The 21,583-nt window shown below is 41.5% G+C and overlaps 1 protein-coding gene across 1 annotated transcript in view; it reads right to left on the reverse strand.

The window, feature by feature from the left end:
* The window catches only part of LOC104048953 (proprotein convertase subtilisin/kexin type 5-like), a 198,447-nt gene that overhangs the window by 157,473 nt on the left and 19,391 nt on the right, over positions 1-21,583 (reverse strand). The window contains exon 2 of the mRNA XM_064438917.1: positions 13,413-13,517. Within this exon, the coding sequence (XP_064294987.1) occupies positions 13,413-13,517 (105 nt within the window). The remainder of the gene's footprint in view (positions 1-13,412; positions 13,518-21,583) is intronic.

Raw genomic sequence — 21,583 nt, forward strand, 5'->3', positions numbered from 1 at the left:
AAACAAATTTCTGTAACAAGAGCTAGACTACAGTCACAAATACGCCACTGATCCTAACCTCTCCTTGATGTGTTTCCTGGAAAGAGTGTATTTTAACAGCAGAACACACAGTATGACACAAAAGCCAAGGAGTCCCATTGGCATGAGCTTGAGATTCACCAAGATGTCAAAGAATGCAATTTCTCAATGGAAAAATCCCCCATGTTTTTAAACAGCTCTAATGTAAAATCCAGCTACAATCCATCTAGTTTTTTGAAGTCTTTAAGACTTATTATGTTCAAGACACATGTTGCTCTGCAAAATTCAGAGTGAGTTACTACTCTTTTTTTTTTCTCTTGATAGTGTAAGTCCCTTGCAAAGCCCCAGGCCACTACATATATGTAGGATCTTTTGCTTTTGCCTCTCCAAAACCAGAAGGCTCCAAATACATCAAACTTGAGAGACCAATGCAATCTGCCTCATTTTGAATATTCTTGTTTCAGAAGAATTTAGCCACTTCTCTGAAAGATGGCTGTCCTTGCCTGCCTCTTCAGAGTCAGCTAACATCCTTCTCATTGACCACGAAGTCCAGAGACTATAATAGCAGCTCTACCATGATCCCTATAAACTGCTGAATGCTGGAATGTGATATTTGACAGCTGGTCTGAGACTGGGCTTCTATGATGTTTTGATAACTTGATAAAAATATGGGTGAGGCACTGAAATTTTTCACAGCACACTACTGGTCAGAACCTTCACCCAACCCCTTGCCATCCTGTTGCCTTCCAATTTCCTTGCCCATCTCATTACCAGCTTAAGAAAATAACAATATAAAAATAGCAAGAAAATGCAATCCTGCTGAATACGTTTTTAACTTCTCAGACCATTTGCTACACTAATTAGGAAGTGAGCCAGTTAAAACCTCTTGACTAATCTCCAATTCTTGCCCAAAAAGTTAACAGTGATTGTCATTGCCAAGGAGTTCTGTAAAACAGCTTGGCACCCAGAAAATTGGAATGTTCTGAAATCTAATATTTCTTTTTTAACGCACATGCAATTAGCAATATCAAGGGAACAAAAAGGTGCTAACATATCTACATATCTGTATACCAATAATATCAAGGCAGGTGCTAACAACTAGAATAATCGTGATGAAATGGAAATATATGCGTAAGCAACCAAACACAATAATTTATTTCAAGAAACACTTCCATATTCCCTGACAGTGGACATTTTTCTTTTCTAAAATTATATTACACTGAATTCTTACTTGCCATTTTTCTGCTTTTAGTAGAAAATATAAAAAGGTAGTTCCACTAGGAAGCTTCAGTGATTGTTTATTGAGGGTTTCTTTTTAAGCACTAATAGAAAAGTCAGTTATAACATGAATACAGAAGTAGACATTAACAAAGCTTTTATTCTTCACAAATAAACCTCAGTCCCATTAGTGCTACAATTGACTTCATTAATTATTTCTCCCTATTGTAGGTAAATGAAGATAGATAAATTACCATTATATGACAAAATTTGCTGACTGAAGAACCATTACCTTTAGTTACAGCAGCACTGGATTTGGCCAGTACAAGGGGAAGGCCACATATATTCATGTGATACTGTCTGACCATGCTCTGGATTAAGCCTTTCCTCTTTAGGTTACAGTCACTCAAGGCTCAGCTTTGAGCTGGTTTTGTATCATCCGCAGACCAAAGACTGTTCCATGTGCCAAAAAGGAACACCAAATTTTAGGTTGCTATTCCTCAAACAATTAGATGTTTCACCATACCTTCTCAAGTGTTGCAGGTGTTGGGTTGGTGCAGACAAAGGAGAAACCTGCTACAAAACATGGCTGCAATTCCACTCCATTATTGCTCTGCTCAATGGGGTTTATCACTGTGGTTTTTCTCTAGGTCTAGGTATATTGTGAACTGCAGTCTAGTCACAAATGAAAGTAAGTCTGATGCAGCCTCAGCACAGTAAAATTATTCTTGATTCCTGCTGAAGCAACACAGACTTCCCAGGGATTTTTGCTGATGAAGAATGTGGTTTAAGCTAAAACTAATATACCAGCACCTCTGTAGGTCCAGATTTCAATCACCATTAAGCAAACAAAATACCAACCACCTTGCACAAAATTTACAACAGGATGAGCTGCTAGAACAACCCTAATTACAGCAGAATCTAAGGCAGTTCTTTCTCACTGAACAGCAACTTCATATCTCAAAAAGCCCTGAAAAAAGACCCAAGTTGTAGGACTATTTGCTCATGTTTACATGAAACTTTTTAATACTCCAGAGGCAGGTGCTAAAGGGAGATGTTGCTATGACCTCTCACACACTGTGATTCAGTTCATGTTCTACCTCACCCAGCAACAGGCTCCTTCAAAATAGCAAGTCTGATTGTTGATTTCGACTAAGCTAAGGACGGAAGGATTGCTCATGTAAAAACATTTTGAGGCAATTAAATCAACAGTCCATAGTGGTAAATATTGCATTACTTAATAGCTAACTTAAACCTCCAGTCACACTCTAAACATGGGAAACAGCATGACAGTTCCTATTATTTCACAGTCAAGTAAAGCATCATTGATTCTTTGTCCTCTTGGTGCTTGCACAGATTATGGCTACCCAGGCAGACATCAGTGACTCACCTGGTCCCAGTGTTTAACTGTTGTGTTATTCTGTTTGGCTAACAAAACATTTTTGTCCGTTAATGAGGTTTAACAACACTTAGCATTGCCAGTATGAAACACAACCTTACCTATAACAACATTCTCATCTGAACTTATCTAAGTCCACGATGTTGGCTTTTAAAAGCCTGGAGTTTTAGTACTGTAATAACATTCTTCATTCCTGCTGAATTTTGTGTCCCCTACATTAAATCCAAATTGTTTAAAGCTTTATTTTCTCCTTACTCAACACCATGCTGCTACCGTGGAACATTTAAATTCATAGATAATTGGAAAACACAACTTGACAATGATCATCTTAGCACTGTGTCATAGTTTAGCCGGCAGGTCAGCCCCACACAGTCGCTTGCTCACTCCCCCACCGGTAGATGGGGGAGAGAATCAGAAGGGTAACACTCGTGGGTTGAGGTAAGAACAGTTTAATAATTTAAATTAAAAGAAACAACAACAGAAATGCAATGTAAAGGAGAACAACGAGAGGCATGAAACCTGGGGTGGGTAGGGAAGGGAGGGGAACAAACCGCCGAAACAAACCGCACGTGCGGCAGCCGCTCACCACCCGCCGACCCGACGTCGCGCGTCCACCGAGCCACAAACTGCCCCCCCTTAATATACTGGTCATGGTGTCACATGGTATGGAATGAACATGCCGCTGGGCCAGTCAGGGTCAGCTGCCCCAGCTGTGGCCCCGCCCCTCCCAGCCCCCTGCCCGTGTGGCAGAGCACGGGAAGCTGGAAAGGTAGCCGACCCCCACGGTGAGGAGAATTAACCCCTTCTCAGCCAAAACCAGCACATTCTCCACCCCTTATTCCATACCATTTACACCATGCCCAGGTCCCATACCATCCAATACAACCTTACCAACCACCACCCCTCCCCTTCCCATCCTTTGACATAATACACAGACATCATTCCCTTAGTCTATGGACCTTCCCTGATAAATGTCCACAGAAATGTCCATTCAGTTCACCCAGTCCATGACTCTTGGCTCCATCTGTCTTATCAGTCTTTCAGGGTGGCAAAGATGGTGTACGTGGCGCTGGGTTGCTGCATACCGAGTCAGTCATCGTTCCATCACTGCTGCACTTTGCTTGTTTCACAGTTTATCTTCCATGGGTTGGGAGGCCCATACTCTGATATCATTGATACAACACAGAGGTGACACACAATATTATATAGCAGTTCACATTGTGCCATTCAGTTCATTGACCGTTTTCGCCCAAAATCAAATCCCCTTGAGGCACACATCAGACTTCTCCATCCTGCCGCATCACCCACCAAGTGCACACAGGTCCTCGAGCAAAAGCAACCCCACGAATGGGTTTGCCTTTGCCGGAGGCAGGAAGAACACAGACTGTTTTGCCCAGCATACTTTTTGCGTGCACTGCAGGGACTCTATCCCCTTCCACAGTATGTAGGATTTCTGACTGTGCAGGGCCAGCTCGATTGGCAGATCCCCTCGTGTTGACTAACCACGTGGCTTTTGCTAAATGTGTATCCCAGTGCTTGAATGTTCCACCCCCCATGGCTCTCAGTGTAGTTTTTAACAGTCCACTGTACCATTCAATTTTCCTAGAGGCTGGTGTGTGAGAGGGGATGCGATACACCCACTCAATACTGTGCTCTTTGGCCCAGCTGTCTATGAGGTTATTTCGGAAATGAGTCCCGTTATCTGACTCAATTCTCTCTGGGGTGCCATGTCGCCACAGGACATGTTTTTCGAGACCCAGGATAGTGTTCCGGGCAGTGGCGTGAGGGACAGGATATGTTTGCAGCCAGCCGGTTGTTGTTTCTATCATTGTAAGCACATGGTGCTTGCCTTGGCGGGTTTGTGGGAGTATAATATAATCAATTTGCCAGGCCTCCACGTATTTATATTTCAGCCATCGTCCCCCATACCACAGAGGCTTTACCTGCTTCACTTGCTTGATTGCAGCACACGTTTCACATTCATGGATGGCCTCTGCAATAGCATCCATGGTCAAGTCCACCCCTCGATCACGAGCCCATCTGTATGTTGCATCTCTCCCTTGATGGCCTGAGGTGTCATGGGCCCACCAAGATAGAAATAGTTCACCCTTATGTTGCCAGTCCAGATCCACCTCAGCCACTTCAATCTTGGCAGCCTGATCTACCTGCTGATTGTTCCAATGTTCTTCAGTGGCCCGACTCTTGGGGACGTCAGCATCCACATGACGTACCTTTACAACCAGGTTCTCTACCCGGGCAGCAATATCTTGCCACAATGTGGCAGCCCAGATGGGTTTGCCTCTGCGCTGCCAGTTGCTTTGCTTCCATTGCTGCAGCCAGCCCCACAGGGCATTTGCCACCATCCAGGAGTCAGTATAGAGACAGAGCACTGGCCACTTTTCTCATTCAGCAATGTCTAAGGCCAGCTGGATGGCCTTTACCTCTGCAAACTGGCTCGATTCACCTTCTCCTTCAGCAGTTTCTGCGAATTGTCGTATAGGACTCCATACAGCAGCCTTCCATCTCCGATGCTTTCCCACAAGGCGACAGGACCCATCAGTGAACAGGGCATACTGCTTTTCATCCTCTGACAGTTTGTTATACAGTGGGGCTTCTTCAGCACGTGTTACCTCCTCCTCTGGTGATAATCCAAAATCGTTGCCTTCTGGCCAGTCCGTAATCAATTCCAAGATTCCTGGGCGACTGGGGTTTCCTACTCAAGCCCGCTGGGTGATCAGTGCAACCCATTTACTCCACGTAGCATCAGTTGCATGGTGTGTAGAGGGGATGTTTCCTTTGAACATCCAGCCCAGCACTGGCAGTCGGGGTGCCAGGAGCAACTGTGCCTCAGTACCAACCACTTCTGAAGCAGCTCGAACCCCTTCATATGCTGCCAATACCACTTTTTCAGTTGGAGTATAGCAGGCTTCGGACCCTCTGTATCCATGACTCCAAAACCCTAGGGGTTGACTTTGGGTCTCCCCTGGCACTTTCTGCCAGAGGCTCCAGGTAGGGCCATTCTCCCCGGCTGCAGTGTAGAGCACATTTTTTACATCTTGTCCTGTCCGGCCTGGCCCAAGAGCTACTGCATGAACTATTTCCTGTTTAATCTGTTTAAAGGCTTGTCGTTGCTCAGGGCCCCATTTGAAATCATTCTTTTTCCAGGTCACTTGATAGAGAGGGCTCATGATCAGACTGTAATTTGGAATATGCGTTCTCCAAAAACCCACCACGCCCAAGAAAGCTTGTGTTGCCTTTTTGCGAGTTGGTGGAGACATGGCTGCTATTTTGTTGATCACGTCCATTGGGATCTGATGACGTCCATCTTGCCATTTGATTCCTAAGAACTGGATCTCTTGTGCAGGCCCCTTCACCTTACTTTGTTTTACGGCAAAACCAGCTTTCAGAAGGATTTGGACTATTTTCTCTCCTTTCTCAAAAACTTCTCCCGCTGTGTTGCCCACACAATGATGTCATCAATGTACTGAAGGTGTTCTGGAGCTTCTTTCTCCCTGTTCCAGTACAGTCTGAATCAGTCCATGGCAAACGGTAGGACTGTGTTTCCACCCCTGGGGCAGTCGATTCCAGGTGTACTGGACACCCCTCCATGTGAAAGTAAACTGTGGCCTGCACTCTGCTGCCAGAGGGATTGAGAAGCATGCATTAGCAATATCAATTGTGGCATACCACTTGGCTGCCTTGGACTCCAGTTCACACTGAAGTTCTAGCATGTCTGGCACAGCAGCACTCAGTGGCAGCGTGACTTCATTCAGGCCACGGTAGTCTACTGTTAGCCTCCACTCTCGATTAGACTTCCGCACTGGCCATATGGGACTGTTAAAGGGTGAGTGGGTCTTACTGATCACTCCTTGGCTCCTCAGTTGGTGAATGAGCTCATGGATGGGGATCAGAGAGTCTCAGTTGGTGTGATATTGCTGCCAGGGCACTGTTGTGGTGGCGATTGGCACCTGTTGCTCTTTGACCTTCAGCAACCCCACAACAAAAGGGTCCTTCGAGAGGACAGGCAAGGTAGACAGCTGTTTAATTTCCTCCTTCTCCACGGCAGCTACACCAAAAGCCCACTTGTACCCTGTTGGGTCCTTGAAATACCCTCTCCTGAGGTATTCCTCATGTCATGAGGGTATTCCTATGCCAAGGATGCATGGAGCCTCTGGGCCAGTCACAATGGGGTGCTTCTGCCACTCATTCCCGGTTAGACTCACTACAGCCTCCAATACAGTTAGCTCTTGGGATCCCCCGTCACTCCAGCTGATGGGTTCTGCCCCTATATAGTTTGATGGCATTAAGGTGCACTGTGCACCAGTGTCCACTAAAGCTTTATACTCCTGTGGGTCAGACGTGCCAGGCCATCAGATCCACACAGTCCAGTAAGCCTGGTTATCCCTTTCCTCCACCTGGCTGGAGGCAGAGCCCCTCTAATCTTGATCGTGGCATTCACTCCTGTAAATGTGAATCAACAGTCTCTCTATTAAGCTCAGAAATAAAATCAGCACCTCTACTCCTCTGTCTGGGGACTTGCTCACTGGAAATTGGAGCAGCAACTTTCCTGGAAGAACCTCCCTGAGTGATTGTTCTTCCTTGCAGTTCACGTGCTCGTGCCTCTAGGTTCGAGGTAGGCTTGCCATCCCACCTCATCATGTCCTCTCTGTGGTCACGCAGGTAGAACCATAGGGTGTCTCGTGGTGTGTATCCTCTCCTTTGAGCCAAAGGACGCTTATTCCTAACAGCTGAGACACTACTCTGTCGAGGTGGGGAGCAGGACAGATCTTCTTTGAGCTGCTGGACCTCTTGGGATAGTTTCTCCACAGCAGAGACGAGCGAGGAAGAGATATTTGCTTCGTAATCCCAGAGTCTATCAATCACCTCTGCCACCATTGGTGTCTCATCCTCTCTCCAGGACATTACTGCCAATGAGTTTGCATGCGAAGATGGTGCGCTCCGTACAAACTTCCGCCACATGGGTTGTGTGCACTAGGCTTCATCTGGATCTTTGGATGGCCATTGATCGTCCAGGTCACCATAAATCACCTCAAGCACAGCTAATTCCCTTAGGTAGTGGATGCCTTTCTCCATGGTTGTCCATTTTCCTAGGTGATATGTAACATCTTCTTTAAAGGGATACCTTTCCTTCACTCCAGACAGGAGTTGCCTCCAGAGGCTGAGGCCTTGTGTTCTTTTTCTAATTGCTTTGCCAATTCCCCTTCCCCAGAAAGGGATCCCACTTGTTTGGCTTCTTCTCCCTCTAACTCGTAACTATAAAGTCTTGGGGCAGATTTCTGGGTAATATTCTTAAGTTGCTTAGTCAGTACCAAAACAACATGCCCAGAAACTAATAATAAGTGCACGTTAACCACCCAAGGATGTTCAAGATACAAAAACGTTGTTGTAATAGAGGCAGAGACATCATAGAAGAAAGTTGCAAAGATACTATTCTGTATTTCCTCCATATAAAGTCTCTCAGAGGAGGAGGTATAATTGCTAATTGCCTCAACAAGGTGGTATCCGAAGTACAGTAACGGTTTCAGCAAAAACCCCAAATACCAGATAAAGCTGAAAACGAGTGTTTGTATAACAAATCTTGTAGGCAAAACATTACTAATCACAGCAGAACACAGCAAACTAAACAAACCAACACCAATCTTTAACACCAACAGCAAAAAGGACAACATGGTGCTGTGATCAGCAGCTGTTATTGTCTTGAGCCCTTGAGTCCCACGTTGGGCGCCAAAAAAGACTGTCGTGGTTCAGCCGGCAGCTCAGCCCCACGCAGTCACTCGCTCACTCCCCCACTGGTAGATGGGGGAGGGAATCAGAAGGGTAATACTCGTGGGTTGAGGTAAGAACAGTTTAATAATTTAAATTAAAAGAAACAACAACAGAAATGAAATGTAAAGGACAACAACGAGAGGCGCAAAACCTGGGGTGGGGAGGGAAGGGAGGGGAACGAACCGCCGAAACAAACTGCACATAACGCAGCCGCTCACCGCCTGCTGACCCGATGCCGCACCGGTCCCGAGTCGCAAACTGCCCCCCCTCAATATACTGGTCATGGTGTCACATAGTATGGAATGAACATGCTGCTGGGCCAGTCAGGGTCAGCTGCCCCCGCCATGGCCCTGCCCCTCCCAGCCCCCTGCCCGTGTGGCAGAGCACGGGAAGCTGGAAAGGTAGCCGACCCCCACGGTGAGGAGAATTAACCCCTTCTCAGCCAAAACCAGCCCGCACTGAAAATTTTAACCTTCCTCTTTATTTGCAATGAACAGTCTGATTCAGAGTGATCGAATGTATGTTTCCCAAAGGCATGGTCCTTGCCAAAGCAAGATCATCACCTTGTGGTGAAATCCATCTTTTTCCCTACTCTTTAGACAGCTGTCTCCCATATCAACCCAAGATACTATTTAGCAGTATGAACTGGTGTAACTGAATAGCAACATGATGCAACATTTACTTGTGGCTACTGGAGTTCTGCTCCTCTCCACTTTCTCATGAACAACCACAATGTCCTACCAGTAATAAGGACAGGATTCTAAGCATTACTTTCCTATCCTCTGAAGACAGCCCAGATCATTTGGTGTTGTCTTATCAATTATATGCTTGCCAGCATTTTACATACTGCTACCCCAGTTCTGTTCAGCTTGTTATGGCAAAGGTAAGAATCCCCCCTGTCTGGTACTAACATTTTTGTATCATCAGGTCATACAGATCTGCTCTGTGTGTAGTTAGGTGAGGCTGGGTAAAATGTAAATGTCTAGACTATGCTTCCCCAGGTATTCTGATCCTGGAGCAGAGGTGACAAAGCCATGAGCCTTCTGCAAAATCCTGGTCAAGCAGGGTATCTTGCTGAAATTAGGTAGCTTTACTTCTTATTACAGTGGAATTAAGACTGGAAAACTCTCAATTTCTAAAAGATAAGTGAACCTGACCCATCAACCAGGATTTCAAATCCCAAATAAACCTACCTAAAATTAATTAAAATTAAAAAAAGATGAGATGTAATCTTAGATGAGATTGATAAACAATAATGCTGTAAAATATCTTCCCAGTTAGTAAATGTGACTCTTTCAGGAACTTGAATTATTAATTTCACATTTTTGAGTTTTGCTATGGGCCAGATGTCTTCTTCAGATCTTCGTTGTGATGCAAAGCACTGGGGACCTCTAAAGCAAAATGGAACAAACTTTAGTTCATATGTACATCAATTTGAATATATTATCAATCATAAAGCTGCCTTTTATTACCTTAAGAACAGTGTTCTAGGATTATGCTTTGCCATTTATGCTACTTGATTCTGTGAGATATTTTTTGCCATATAAGTCACAAATTTAATTATCACAGCCCTTCACTACAAACTCTTTATCTCACATAATAGTTCAGTATAAAAAGACAGCTTTCTCATCTATACTGTCCATTTAACTTCTACGTATTAGTATCATGTCTACACACTTCAAGTCTGACATTACATTGGAAATGCAATCTCTTCAGTGATAGAAAAGCTCCACCTGATTTTCCTTATGCTTTGTACTGATGTAAAGTCTGACTTACAGACTGAGGTTGCAATCATTCTTTGCAATTTTTTCCACTTTGTGACTCTTCATTTCACCACTCTAGCAAACCCAGAGGTGCACCACAGCTCTTTATTCCCACCCCTAGCAGTGCTGTAATAGCCCGATTTCAACAGAGGGCCTACAAGCAATAAACTCAACGATTTAATAGTTGAATTAGAGCTTCATGATACCCTTCAGCTATGGACTAATTCTGTCCCTCTTCCCACTTCCTTTTCGCTGTTTTATGCATTGTAGTGTCACCAAACTAACTTTGCTCAGCAGACTCTATGGATCTAAAAAAGGCTCTCGATTCATAGGATGGTGCTTCCATTGACCTCTGTGAAAGGCCAACCACAAGCAGCACATCAGCAGAGAGACCCAAAACGTTTCTAATATATTTCATTCGACGCTTAACTTTGATGCATGGTACTAATCTCTGCTTTGAATCCACCAACCTCTCTCTCTTCTTTGTTTTTCTATCAACACATAGGAAACACCATTTAACTATACACAGGCCTAGAAAAGATGCTGTGGGTCAAGCTATGTTTCAAATTTTCTACATGGCAATCCATGTCAGAGACATTAAAGCCTCATTTGGGTTCTCTTTCTAAAACTACTTAATCCATTTTCTGTGTGATTTAATCTCTAAATAATAACATGCAGCATTGCTAGGCAAGGATGTCGATAATAAGGGACAAAATTGTTACTCTGCATATCCTTTATCTTTTCATCTAAATACAGAGTAATGTTTGGTTAACACTGAGGAAACTGTCAAAATGTATGATCCACATGTCTTCATTCATTCATTCAGTTTATGCTCCCTGTTGGATCTCTTCATATTGTTTATAACAGTGTCAAGAGGCTTTTCCAGAAGAAAAAAAGCAAGCCAAAGCAATTCATTAATTGAAATCCACTATAGCAAGATTTTATATTACCTATATATCTTTCCATATGCATTCACACAATAAAATCAAACACTATCCATACAAGTAGTTTAGAAATACCAGATTTCATAATGGTTCTTCCATTATAATGAATTAGCACTCAATAAAAATTCCATCATTTAGAATTTCATAAAGCAGCAAATTAGTGATCCATATCTGAAGCAAGCAGAGATTAAGTTAATTGTGCATACATGTTACACAGAGAGGATTTTAAGCATTAAGTAAACTACCATTAAATGATTTGTAAAGTAAACAAACCTCAGTGTTCCTTTGTTTGCAAATGCACATGCATCTAACCTGCTGCAAATACTGACATTAGATACAGTCACACTGATAAATAGAACAAGTCGTTCAAAATTCTCACAGCTGTGCAATATATCTTATTTAAAATGAAACCTTTTGTTTTTAAAAGTTCCAGCTTATGTAATACAACTAAATATCCAGTCTGCTTTAATAATCATTAAATGTTATACACACTGAGGACAAACTGGCCTTTATTCTACAAATACATGTCCATGTATTGACACGTCTGCAGCTACATAAGAATTCCGAAGCCCAGGTTCAGTGGAGGAGTCACGAAGTCAGTCATAAACACTTCTGCTAGATCTAAGTATTAGACTGTTGGCTTCTCTTCGGGTACAGAACCATTAACAGGGTTGAGTACTTTGCACAACCTTCACTAGAGCTTCTCAATATTAAAGTGATATTGATTCAGAAAAAAAAAAGTGTTAATGATTCCAAAATTCAGAAATTCTGTACCAGTAGGAGCACAGACTGGGGACAAGCCCTAGATGGCGTAACATGGAAAGCACTGGAAAATAAATGATGGCTTTGATTTTCTGCTGTGCCCTCTTTTAAAGTCTCTCACGATTCTGGCCACAGAAGTCTGGGCTGGCTGCCAGAGATGCAGAAAGGGTATCTGGAAGCTGGATGTAACACCAAAGTTTATAGTGGTGTGTGCACATGAACTTGTGCATTTGTGTGTAAATTGTTCCACCTCTGCATACAGGAAGAGCGTGGACTGACACAGATGTGAATGCTTTCCCTTCCTTTTGCAGTTATTGCCTATTCTAAGTGCAGTGCTTGTTGCTTGAACGGTGGGTCTCACCTCTGTTCTGTGGGGAACAAAGATTTGGGCCCTGATCATTTTCATACTAATCCCCAAAATATGCTGCTCAGCAGAGCTGCTGGTGCTCTTAAAGGGTTAAGCAGTTCAGCCCTATCAACAAAGGGGTGAAAACACTTTTTGTGCACTTCCCTAGTGTTGTCCTTTTGTTCCCTCAAGAGGAACTCCAGACCTAAATACAGCTTTCCAGACTGCAGAATTACTCCTGTATGATGCTCAACTTGTGCACTGTACATCTACAGTATTCAAACTGTCTTTTGCTGATAACTTTTCCTTCTTGTAAATTATTTGTCAAGTAGAACCTGTTAAATCCTTCAAAGGCAACAGTCATTATACAAGGACTTAAAAAAATCTTGACTTTATCACCACTGAAAAACACCAGGGACTTGGGGGTTTGCTGGTGAGAATGGGTTGCATGAACAGCATAAAAAATCCAATGGGATCTTCTCCAAACTTCCTTTCTAAAAGAAAACCAGAGGAAATCCAATTCTAGAGTCAGTGATGAAGCCACTAATCACTGAAATTGAAGGATTAAACCAAAAGTGTGTCTTGGGTACAAGACAATATTATATTTAACTATAAATCAGTAATTAAATTATGTTGACAGTTACCTATTATCATATATACTCCAAAGATATGACACCATTTTTCAAACAGATCTTATAATTAAGGTCAGTACGAACTGCCAAAAGGACCACAGAAAAGAACATTCTTCTTTTAATCGCTTGTACACCAAGTCCAGAAAAAATAATAGAAAAAAGCAAGAGAAACTTTTCTCTGAACATCATACCATCCCACATTGCTCATCTGCATTCTGAAAGATGACTGATTTACTGAAGGAGATCTGCAGACATGAATGTTACACATGTGGTTTTGCAGAGAAGCACAGCAGAGTGATTAGTGCATTAACAAAATTCCTGTACTCCTCCATGAATAATGTCGGACCTTATGTTCTAAGAATAGCATATACTTAATAGCATGGTATTTTCTTTGCTTCTTTTTAATGGGAAGCAGAACCTTAGAGAAAAGACAGTGTCAGTTCTTGTAATGCTATATGCCATTCAGGTGAATGTTCTCTGGTATGATATTGCATATAAAAAATGAAAGGCTTTTGTCTCAGACACATAGGCGGATTTTCTTACCTTCGGTTCCATTGAAATGAAGCTGTGGATACCTCTACTTGAGAGAACTGACCTTTTAATTGTTTTACTGTGGTAGAAGTGGTAGTAATCTTTCAGTGTTCCAATCTGTAAGGGGAGAGAAGAAAAAAAGAGAGGGAGATTTAACTTACAAAAACCTGTTTTCTGGTTTTGATTTCTAGAAGTCTATAAATTATGCAATTTCCTGTGTGCTGAAATGTTATTTGAACCCACCGATCATCTTTCAAAAGGACACGATATGAAATGGATGGAGTGTCCTTGAGGCAGTAACTGCATAAGCAAAGATTATAATTGAGCTGCTTAGTCTGTCTGTATCTACCTTTTTAATGTTTAATTTATATGCAGTACTTCAAGTAATTCTATATCCATCTATATCCAAACCATCTTCAAATGGCAAATATAGAAGTCATCAAATGGCTATATGGTTATTAAAAAGCATTCCATCTAGTTTGCTTAAGGAAATGTACTGTAAAATGCACTAGATTAGGTTATTTATGTAAGTAAATTATAAAAAGAATGTTCATAGCATCAGAATATACAACAGGAATAGGCTTCTCTTTCTGCCAAATCTCAGCAAGAAAAGAAGAAATAAAGATGGAAATGATAACTTCATAGGGCAATGACTAGCTTGAAGTACAAAATCAATTCATGCAAAATTGCATATTTCACAATGGTACAATAAAAATACTTCTTATTCATGCCATCAGTACACAGTAGCAATTAAACTAAGTACATATTAAACTAAGAAAGTCTTCACAATTTGATAAAGAAATTTTCCTTTCCAGAGTCATTAATATCTAAACATTCATAACTTGAAACTTTAGTTTCAGGCACCTATAAACAAATATTCAGCCTCCTTGTCTTTAGGGAGAATGTCTCTCCAACTCATTTGGAATTTGACCTTCTATTGCACTCCAGATCTTGTAAGACAATAATTTAGTTACAAGTTCCTTAATGATAAGCAAAAATGGGACAATTGAGCTTACTGTCATTTCAAGTTGAAATTCAAAGTGACCTCAGAAAATAGGCTTGGTTTTGCATCTAAATCTGAATGAATCACCACAGAGGATAGAGCAACACTCGAAAACCCTAATCTTAAAAACCCCCAGTATTCTGAATTTGAATCTGTAAGAATACACATGTAGGAAACTTGAGATCAACAGTAAAGGTTCAAAATGAACAGGAAATAAGCAATCAAAAAACTGAAAGAATATGGTTTTAGAATATTAGAAAAAAATCTTGACAAAATATAAAATAAAAAAATACTGTTAGAAAAATATTATTTTCAAGGAGCACTTTAAAATTTAAAGATTTAAACAGCACAGAGGAATGAGGGAGAACCTTTTTTGGGGAAAAAACCCAACAATTTAAATAAATGCGCCTAACAGGGAAAACTGCAACAGGGTCTAAGATATTAATCCCAGTCTGTGCAGTTAGTGCATCAATATCTTCATTTCAGGAAGAATAACTTATATTTAAGTCAAATACCAAAACATTTAGTTAAACGGAGTCAGTTTATCATAAATTAAATAGGAGCTAGTTTGACTAAGTGTAATTAAAGTATATTAGCACTGTGATAATAATTTTCATGCTGCCTTCTCTTTGAAAGGCAACTCCAGCTGAAGTGGTGCAACTCTGTAACATGGATGAACCTGGTCTCACATATTCACATGCATGCCCATGAATAAACCCTCCATAAACATATATGGGGGAGTCTTCTTGTGGACACCTCAAAGTGCTTCAGGACCCTGGACCTTCTCAGGAGGTCCCTGATGACTGGAAGCTAGCCAATGTTATTCCAATCTACAAAAAAGGGCATGAGGGAAGACCCAGGGAACTACAAACCTGTTAGTCTAACCTCAGTTTATGGAAAAAATACGGAGAAGATTATACTGGGTACTGTTGAAAGGCGTTTAAAGAATAATATAATTCTCAGGCACAGCCAACATGGACTTGCAAAGGGAAAGCCCTCTTTAACTAATTGGCATCCTTCAATGATAAGGTCACCCACCTAATGGAGGAAGGGAAGGTGGTAGATGTAGTTTTTCTGGACTTTAGTAAGGTGTTTGATACTGCCTTTCACAGCATCCTTCTGGACAAGTTATCCATCTGTGGGGTGAGCAGGTTCATGGTGCACCATGTGAAGGAGTGGCTGAAGGGCAGGGCTCAATAGGTTGTAGTGAATGGGGCTACATCTGTCTTGCAACCAGTCACCAGTGGTGTTCCTCAGGGCTCAATTCTAGGGTCAGTTCTGTTCAATGTATTTATCAATGGTCTGGATGCAGGAGCTGAATGCACCGTTAGCAAGATTGCTGATAACACCAAACTGGGAGGTGCTGTTGGCTCTTGATGGACTAGAGGCCTTGCAGAGGGATCTGGATAGACTAGAGCATTGGGCTATGATTATTGGGATAAAATTTAACAAGTCAAAATGCCAGATTCTGCATCTAGGATGGAGTAACACTGGGCACAAGTATAAACTGGGAGAGGATTGGCTGGATAGCAGTTGTGCAGAAAGGGATCTGGGGGTGCTAGCTGACATTAAGCTCTGTATAGGTCAGCAGTGTGCCCTGGCAGGGAAAAGGGCAACCTGCACCCTGGGGTGCATCAAACACAGCATAACCAGTTAGTCGAAAGAGGTGACTATCCCACTGTATTCAGTGTTGGTGCGGCCTCACCTTGAGTGCTGTGTGCAGTTCTGGGCCCCAAAATTTAAGAAGGGTGAGAAGGCCCTTGAGTGTGTCCAGAGGAGGGCAACAAAGCTGGTGACAGGGCTGGAAGGCATGTCCTGTGAGGAGTGCCTGAGGACTCTGGGCTTGTCTAGTCTGGAGAAGAGGGATGACCTCATTGCTTTCTACAGCTTCCTGAGGAGGGGAAGCAGAGAGGGAGATGCTGATCTCTTCTCCCCGGTATACAGTGATCAGACGTGTGGGAATGGCTCAAAGCTGCATCAGGGGAGGTTTAGACTGGACAGAAAAAAAGCATTTCTTTACTGAGAGGGCGGTCAAACACTCGAACAGCCTTCCTAGAGAGGTGGTCGATGCCCCATGGCTGTCAGTGTTTAAAAGGCATTTGGACAATGCCCTTAATAACATGCTTTAACTTGGCCAGCCCTGAATTGGTCAGGCAGTTGGACTACATGATCATTGTAGGTCCCTTCCAACTGAAATAGTCTATTCTATTCTATTACATGATTTTGACTACACTAACTAGAGTTTATTCTGCGTTTAACAGCCTGAAGTCATTGAATGTATCAGGCTACTGATGCACTCTTTTTGTATTATTATCATTATTTATATCAACCATTGAAATTTGATGTCAGGGTTAGCACCAGTGCAGGTGATGTCATGCTTTTCTGAGACAAAGGGTGTAATCATTTACTTCCTGGACATTTCCTGGACTCATCAGTAGCGTCAAACAGGGTTGAAGTGCCAACTACTAGAAAGTGACGCTACTTTTGCTCCTTAAGTCCTCAGAGATCAGTAAAGTGTATATTCACCATACTAGAGTACTCTAAAAAGGTTACAGACCTTTTATGGACCTTGCTGTCTTCAGAGTGAAACACAAACATACTACTGTGTGTGTGTGTGTCTCTACACAAGAACATACATTACTGAAAGGACACAGCTCAAGCAGTGTCTTTTTGGAAAAAAAATCAACAATTTAAATTTATTCACTTAATGGGGTTTATTTATGAAATATGTTTTATTATATTAAAAAATTATTTATAACAGGGATTATTTATGCAGTTCTGTGTAAATAGAAAGGTCATATTTTAGGGAAAATAAACATCTGTCCTATTTTGTGCTACACAGATCTCAATAAAACCCAGTTCTCTGTGTCTTGTACTGGACCAGTTTGAGGATTCTTGTTTGTTTGTTTGTTTGTTTGTTTGTTTGTTTACTGCAGATAAATGCTAGCTGACCCCTCTGAGGGCATCCAAATTTAGGAGATGACTTAATTCCACTCCTGGAGGTCCTACAGTTTGGCAGCACTAGCCACCCACAGAAGAGACTGGAGGGATCTGCATGCCCTACCTTCCAGCCAAAGGGGGACAGCCTTGGGCTTTGACGACTTGTCTCAAGTAATGCTTGAAAGCTGTACTCCCTCTGAGACCTTGGGCTCAGGACACAGAATTAAGCCCTTAGAATTAAGTGTGGTAATTGTTACACCATGTCTTCCAGGCACCATCAGTTTTCAGATAATAACAATTATTAATAATCATGGTTAATTAAAATGGCACCTTTAGTCCAAACCTGTGAATGAAATAAAAGGATCCCAAATCTTTTAAATGGTGTTTAATTCATATTCACTAACCGACATTGCCTCTCATAGTAAGGTAACACCAGTGTTATTAAAAATTTTATTGCTCTTGTTTCCCTTAATGGGAATTTACTTAGACCTTCCAAATCCTTGGACGACTTGGAGAATAGTTAAATCATGGAAATATAGCACAATAAAACTTACCATTATGGATGTTCTTGTTAAATTGTTTTTTATACCTTTAACTACCAGGTCTTAAAGGAACTCTCAGAGGAAAAGCAACACAAAGACAGAAACACCAGACTGCAGAACTACCTACCTTAGGGACTGACGGCAATTTAACTGTTTTATCCTTGGGAAATCTTTGTAATCTCCTTTTTGACCTGGGGGACCTGATTTCTTTAAAAACAAATACAGAAACATTCCTGAGGAATTGCCTGGCCAAAAGCAAGGAGAACGGACAGTGGGGGCAGGGGAGACTTACTCTCTGTAGACGTAATCTTCATCACTGACCATTTTAAATAGAAACATACATATATTTTAATAGTACCATACTATGTTTATCCATGGATGAAATAATTCTTGGAAGTAACAATCCTACAATATCATAGTGGAATCCTAGAAAACCAAAGCATCCACGTATTTACAATAATTTTGTATTTATTAGGTCTCATTTTCTCGTTAACGTTGAGAAAATGTGTAAATTTTAAAGATAATATGAAACAAGAGCCGACCTTTCTAGGCTTGCCCTTATAAAATATTCCTTCCATATGTAGTTTTATAGCCTAAGGCAATTTTAAGATAAGTTAGGACATAATTACTTAATTAATTCTTCTACATCCACATTGTGTCCTCATAAACTCTGTAAGAAAATACAAATGTTAAAGCTGCCTGTTAAATACACGTTAAATATACATATATGATCACTGAACTGACATATCTGTCTAAGCTCTGAAACCACAGCTGAAACTTCCATGTAGCAGAACATGAGCAGAGAAGTCATTCAAGCTAATGGGAAGGAAGCCAAGAGATGCCTTCCCAACAGTTTCTTATCTAGTAAATAAACATTTTTTTTAAGAGAAGAATCATCTAGACATCTGGCTGCAAAGTGCACTTCTGCCAGTCGGCTGAATGGAAAACAATATGCTGCCAAGTTGGTGAATTGGTGGATATATTGCAATGGTCCCTGTTTCTCCAGCCTTTAATGACTTTGGTCCTAGATGGATTGGAAAGGAAGACAGATCAGGTCCAAATCTGGTTCTGAACACTATAAAGTGCTACAAGAGGCAAAGAAGCACAGATCTGCTACCCCTGTGCAGAGCGGGAACATAAACCACTATAAATAGGTACAGCAATATATTTCACATGGGGTTGAAGATCTGACCCTTCACTTCTTTCATATTCGCAATAAATTTCCAAAATATTAATGTCCTTGACAGAAGAAAATACCAAGAACAGAAAGATTAAGGAAGTTTATCAGGTTTATTATCAACAATTTCATTTTGACAAAATCACTTGAACTACATTTCAAAGTTTAAAATGTTTAAAATATTGTCATATTATACAACATACACTGGAAATGTTTCAGAGCAAAAATTAAAACATTTCAGTCTGAAAAGGCTGAAACATGTTGCTATTACCAGAGCTTTCTTCCCTGCATTAAATGCCAGTGAAGCCAACCTAGTACCACAAAGCGTTCTGACAGAACCAAAAGTTGACACAGCTTACAATACCACTTACCCTCCTTCAACATACACCACTCTAATGACCATGAAGGAGGTGAGCACATAGCGCTCAGTTTTGACCCCTGTTGATCCCTCATTATCCACAGGTGAAGACAGGTTCATTGATACTACAGAAAACTGCGGCTCCCTTTCCTTCTTGTGCCAAGAAATCCCTGCAGAGGCCTTTAGTTGCTTACTGACCTACTCAATTAAAGCACGCATATCTGGAAACGGCATGCTCATCCAAGACCTAGAACCTGAACTTGATTTGTATTCCAAGCAGCCAAACTTGTGTACTGGAGTTTTTTGGGGCATAGAGTGGTTTTTTTTTTTCTCATAAGATACTGGAATAGTGATCACACTTCTCTAACCTCCAGCTCTCTTGGCCAAAACCCCGCTGTTGGTTCAGCACTGACAGATCTCCATCATGCTGATGCTGGAGGAGCAACCACCATGAGGACAGCTGCAGAGCTGCTCCCCCATCTGACCTGCAGACTGAGATGGGGGCTTTTTCTCTCCCAAATATACCTTCTAATCGAAAGCTTTTTTTATTGGAGGGTTGTTGGTTTGGGGTTTTTTTGTCATCAGAATGGGGAATTTCACCTACTATGTGTCATTCAGAAGAAACAATAGCAAGTTTTGCCCACATACGGCACACTGCAGCGAAGTGAAAGATTGGACCCCTCTCAGTTTTGGACAATTTGGGGCTCTCACAAAGATGAGTTTATGAAATATTTAGGAGAGAAAAGCACAGGCCCTCTGCACCTTCATCAGCCTAAAACCTAAAATTCCAGCTGTTAAGAAGAGGCCTCTATCCAAATACTTAACTTTCTGCTAGTGCCCTGTTGGGCTGATATCCTACACTACCCTGCAGGAGTTAAAATACCTTCTTGGATTACTATAGGCAGATAACATTTAAAAAAAAAAAGCCAAAACCACCAGCATTACTGTACACTATGGTCTTGTTTTGAGCTGCAGTTGCTACTGCAACTTATCTTGCTAGATAATACTGCTCTGATGACTAAGCTGAAGGATGAAAATAATGATGTTTAGTCTCTGTATTAGAGGCTCTGAATCTGTTCATTTAAGGAATATCTACAAGGTGGGGGAAAAAAAGTGCACTTTTAACCTGCCCAAACTTAGTTAACTAAAAGAATTCAAAGCAACAGCAGAACCAAGGTGATAGGGGTATGAACACAGACTGTCACCTCAGAGGCAACCCAGACTACTCTTAAAGCTTGAATTCCAGCTACACTCAAATGCCCAAATAACCCAGTTCTCAGCTCTATTTTAAGCTCTATTAGCTAACAGAAATCTGACAGCCCAAGCTGTGAAAACGTCTCTGTACGTGCTCGAGGTAGGAATAGCCTAACTTGCCAGTTCATATCTTTGTTTGTTGCATGTTTCTTGGTCTTCAGGTTTGTTTTAAAGAAAACTGGTATGTCTGCAGAGCGTTGCTGTTCCTGAATAGTGACACTCTGAACAAGTTGGGCTTGATGTTAAATGCACCCCTCCTTGAAATATTTTTTGAGTCTCCTAGATGGAAAAAAACCCTACACTGTAATCAAGGGTTCTTGCTCAGTTTGTTCAGCCTTTGGTCTGGAGGATGTGACAGTTCAGCTGGAAAAAGGCAATTCCCTTCTGAACCACCTGCATATGAAAAATAGACATACCGCAAAACAGGCAGGTAAATTAAACCATGTGGCTATCACAATAGCAACATCATAATTTCCATAGAAGTAAATCCGGTTGCATCTCTTCACATGGTAGGAATATGCTAACACTTTACTACTTTACCCTTGATATTCCCTCTCCTGTTTAAATGGGGAGAAAAACATATCACCTTACTGAGTTAATATACACCACTCTAGATATCTTTCGTATTTTTCCATTGAGTTTCTACTATTTGAAAGGAGAAATTTTTTCTGGGCACTTACCTTGAGCTAGTAAAGTACAGTTTGGCTTTTTAAACAGTTGATGTCAAAAATGAAATACAGAGCCATTAAAATAAAGGAGCTCTGCATTATGTTCTTTCAGATAACCTCACTGCTGTTGCTCACATGCTGCTGTATTTTGCCTTAAAAACAAAGCAGCCCATAAACTCCTTCACTGGAAAAATAAACATAAGTCCTCTAGTCTTTTAAATTTTCATATGCTTGTGTTAGG

The sequence above is a fragment of the Phalacrocorax carbo genome, chromosome Z (assembly GCF_963921805.1).
Source record: "Phalacrocorax carbo chromosome Z, bPhaCar2.1, whole genome shotgun sequence".
Classification (NCBI taxonomy): Eukaryota; Metazoa; Chordata; class Aves; order Suliformes; family Phalacrocoracidae; genus Phalacrocorax; species Phalacrocorax carbo.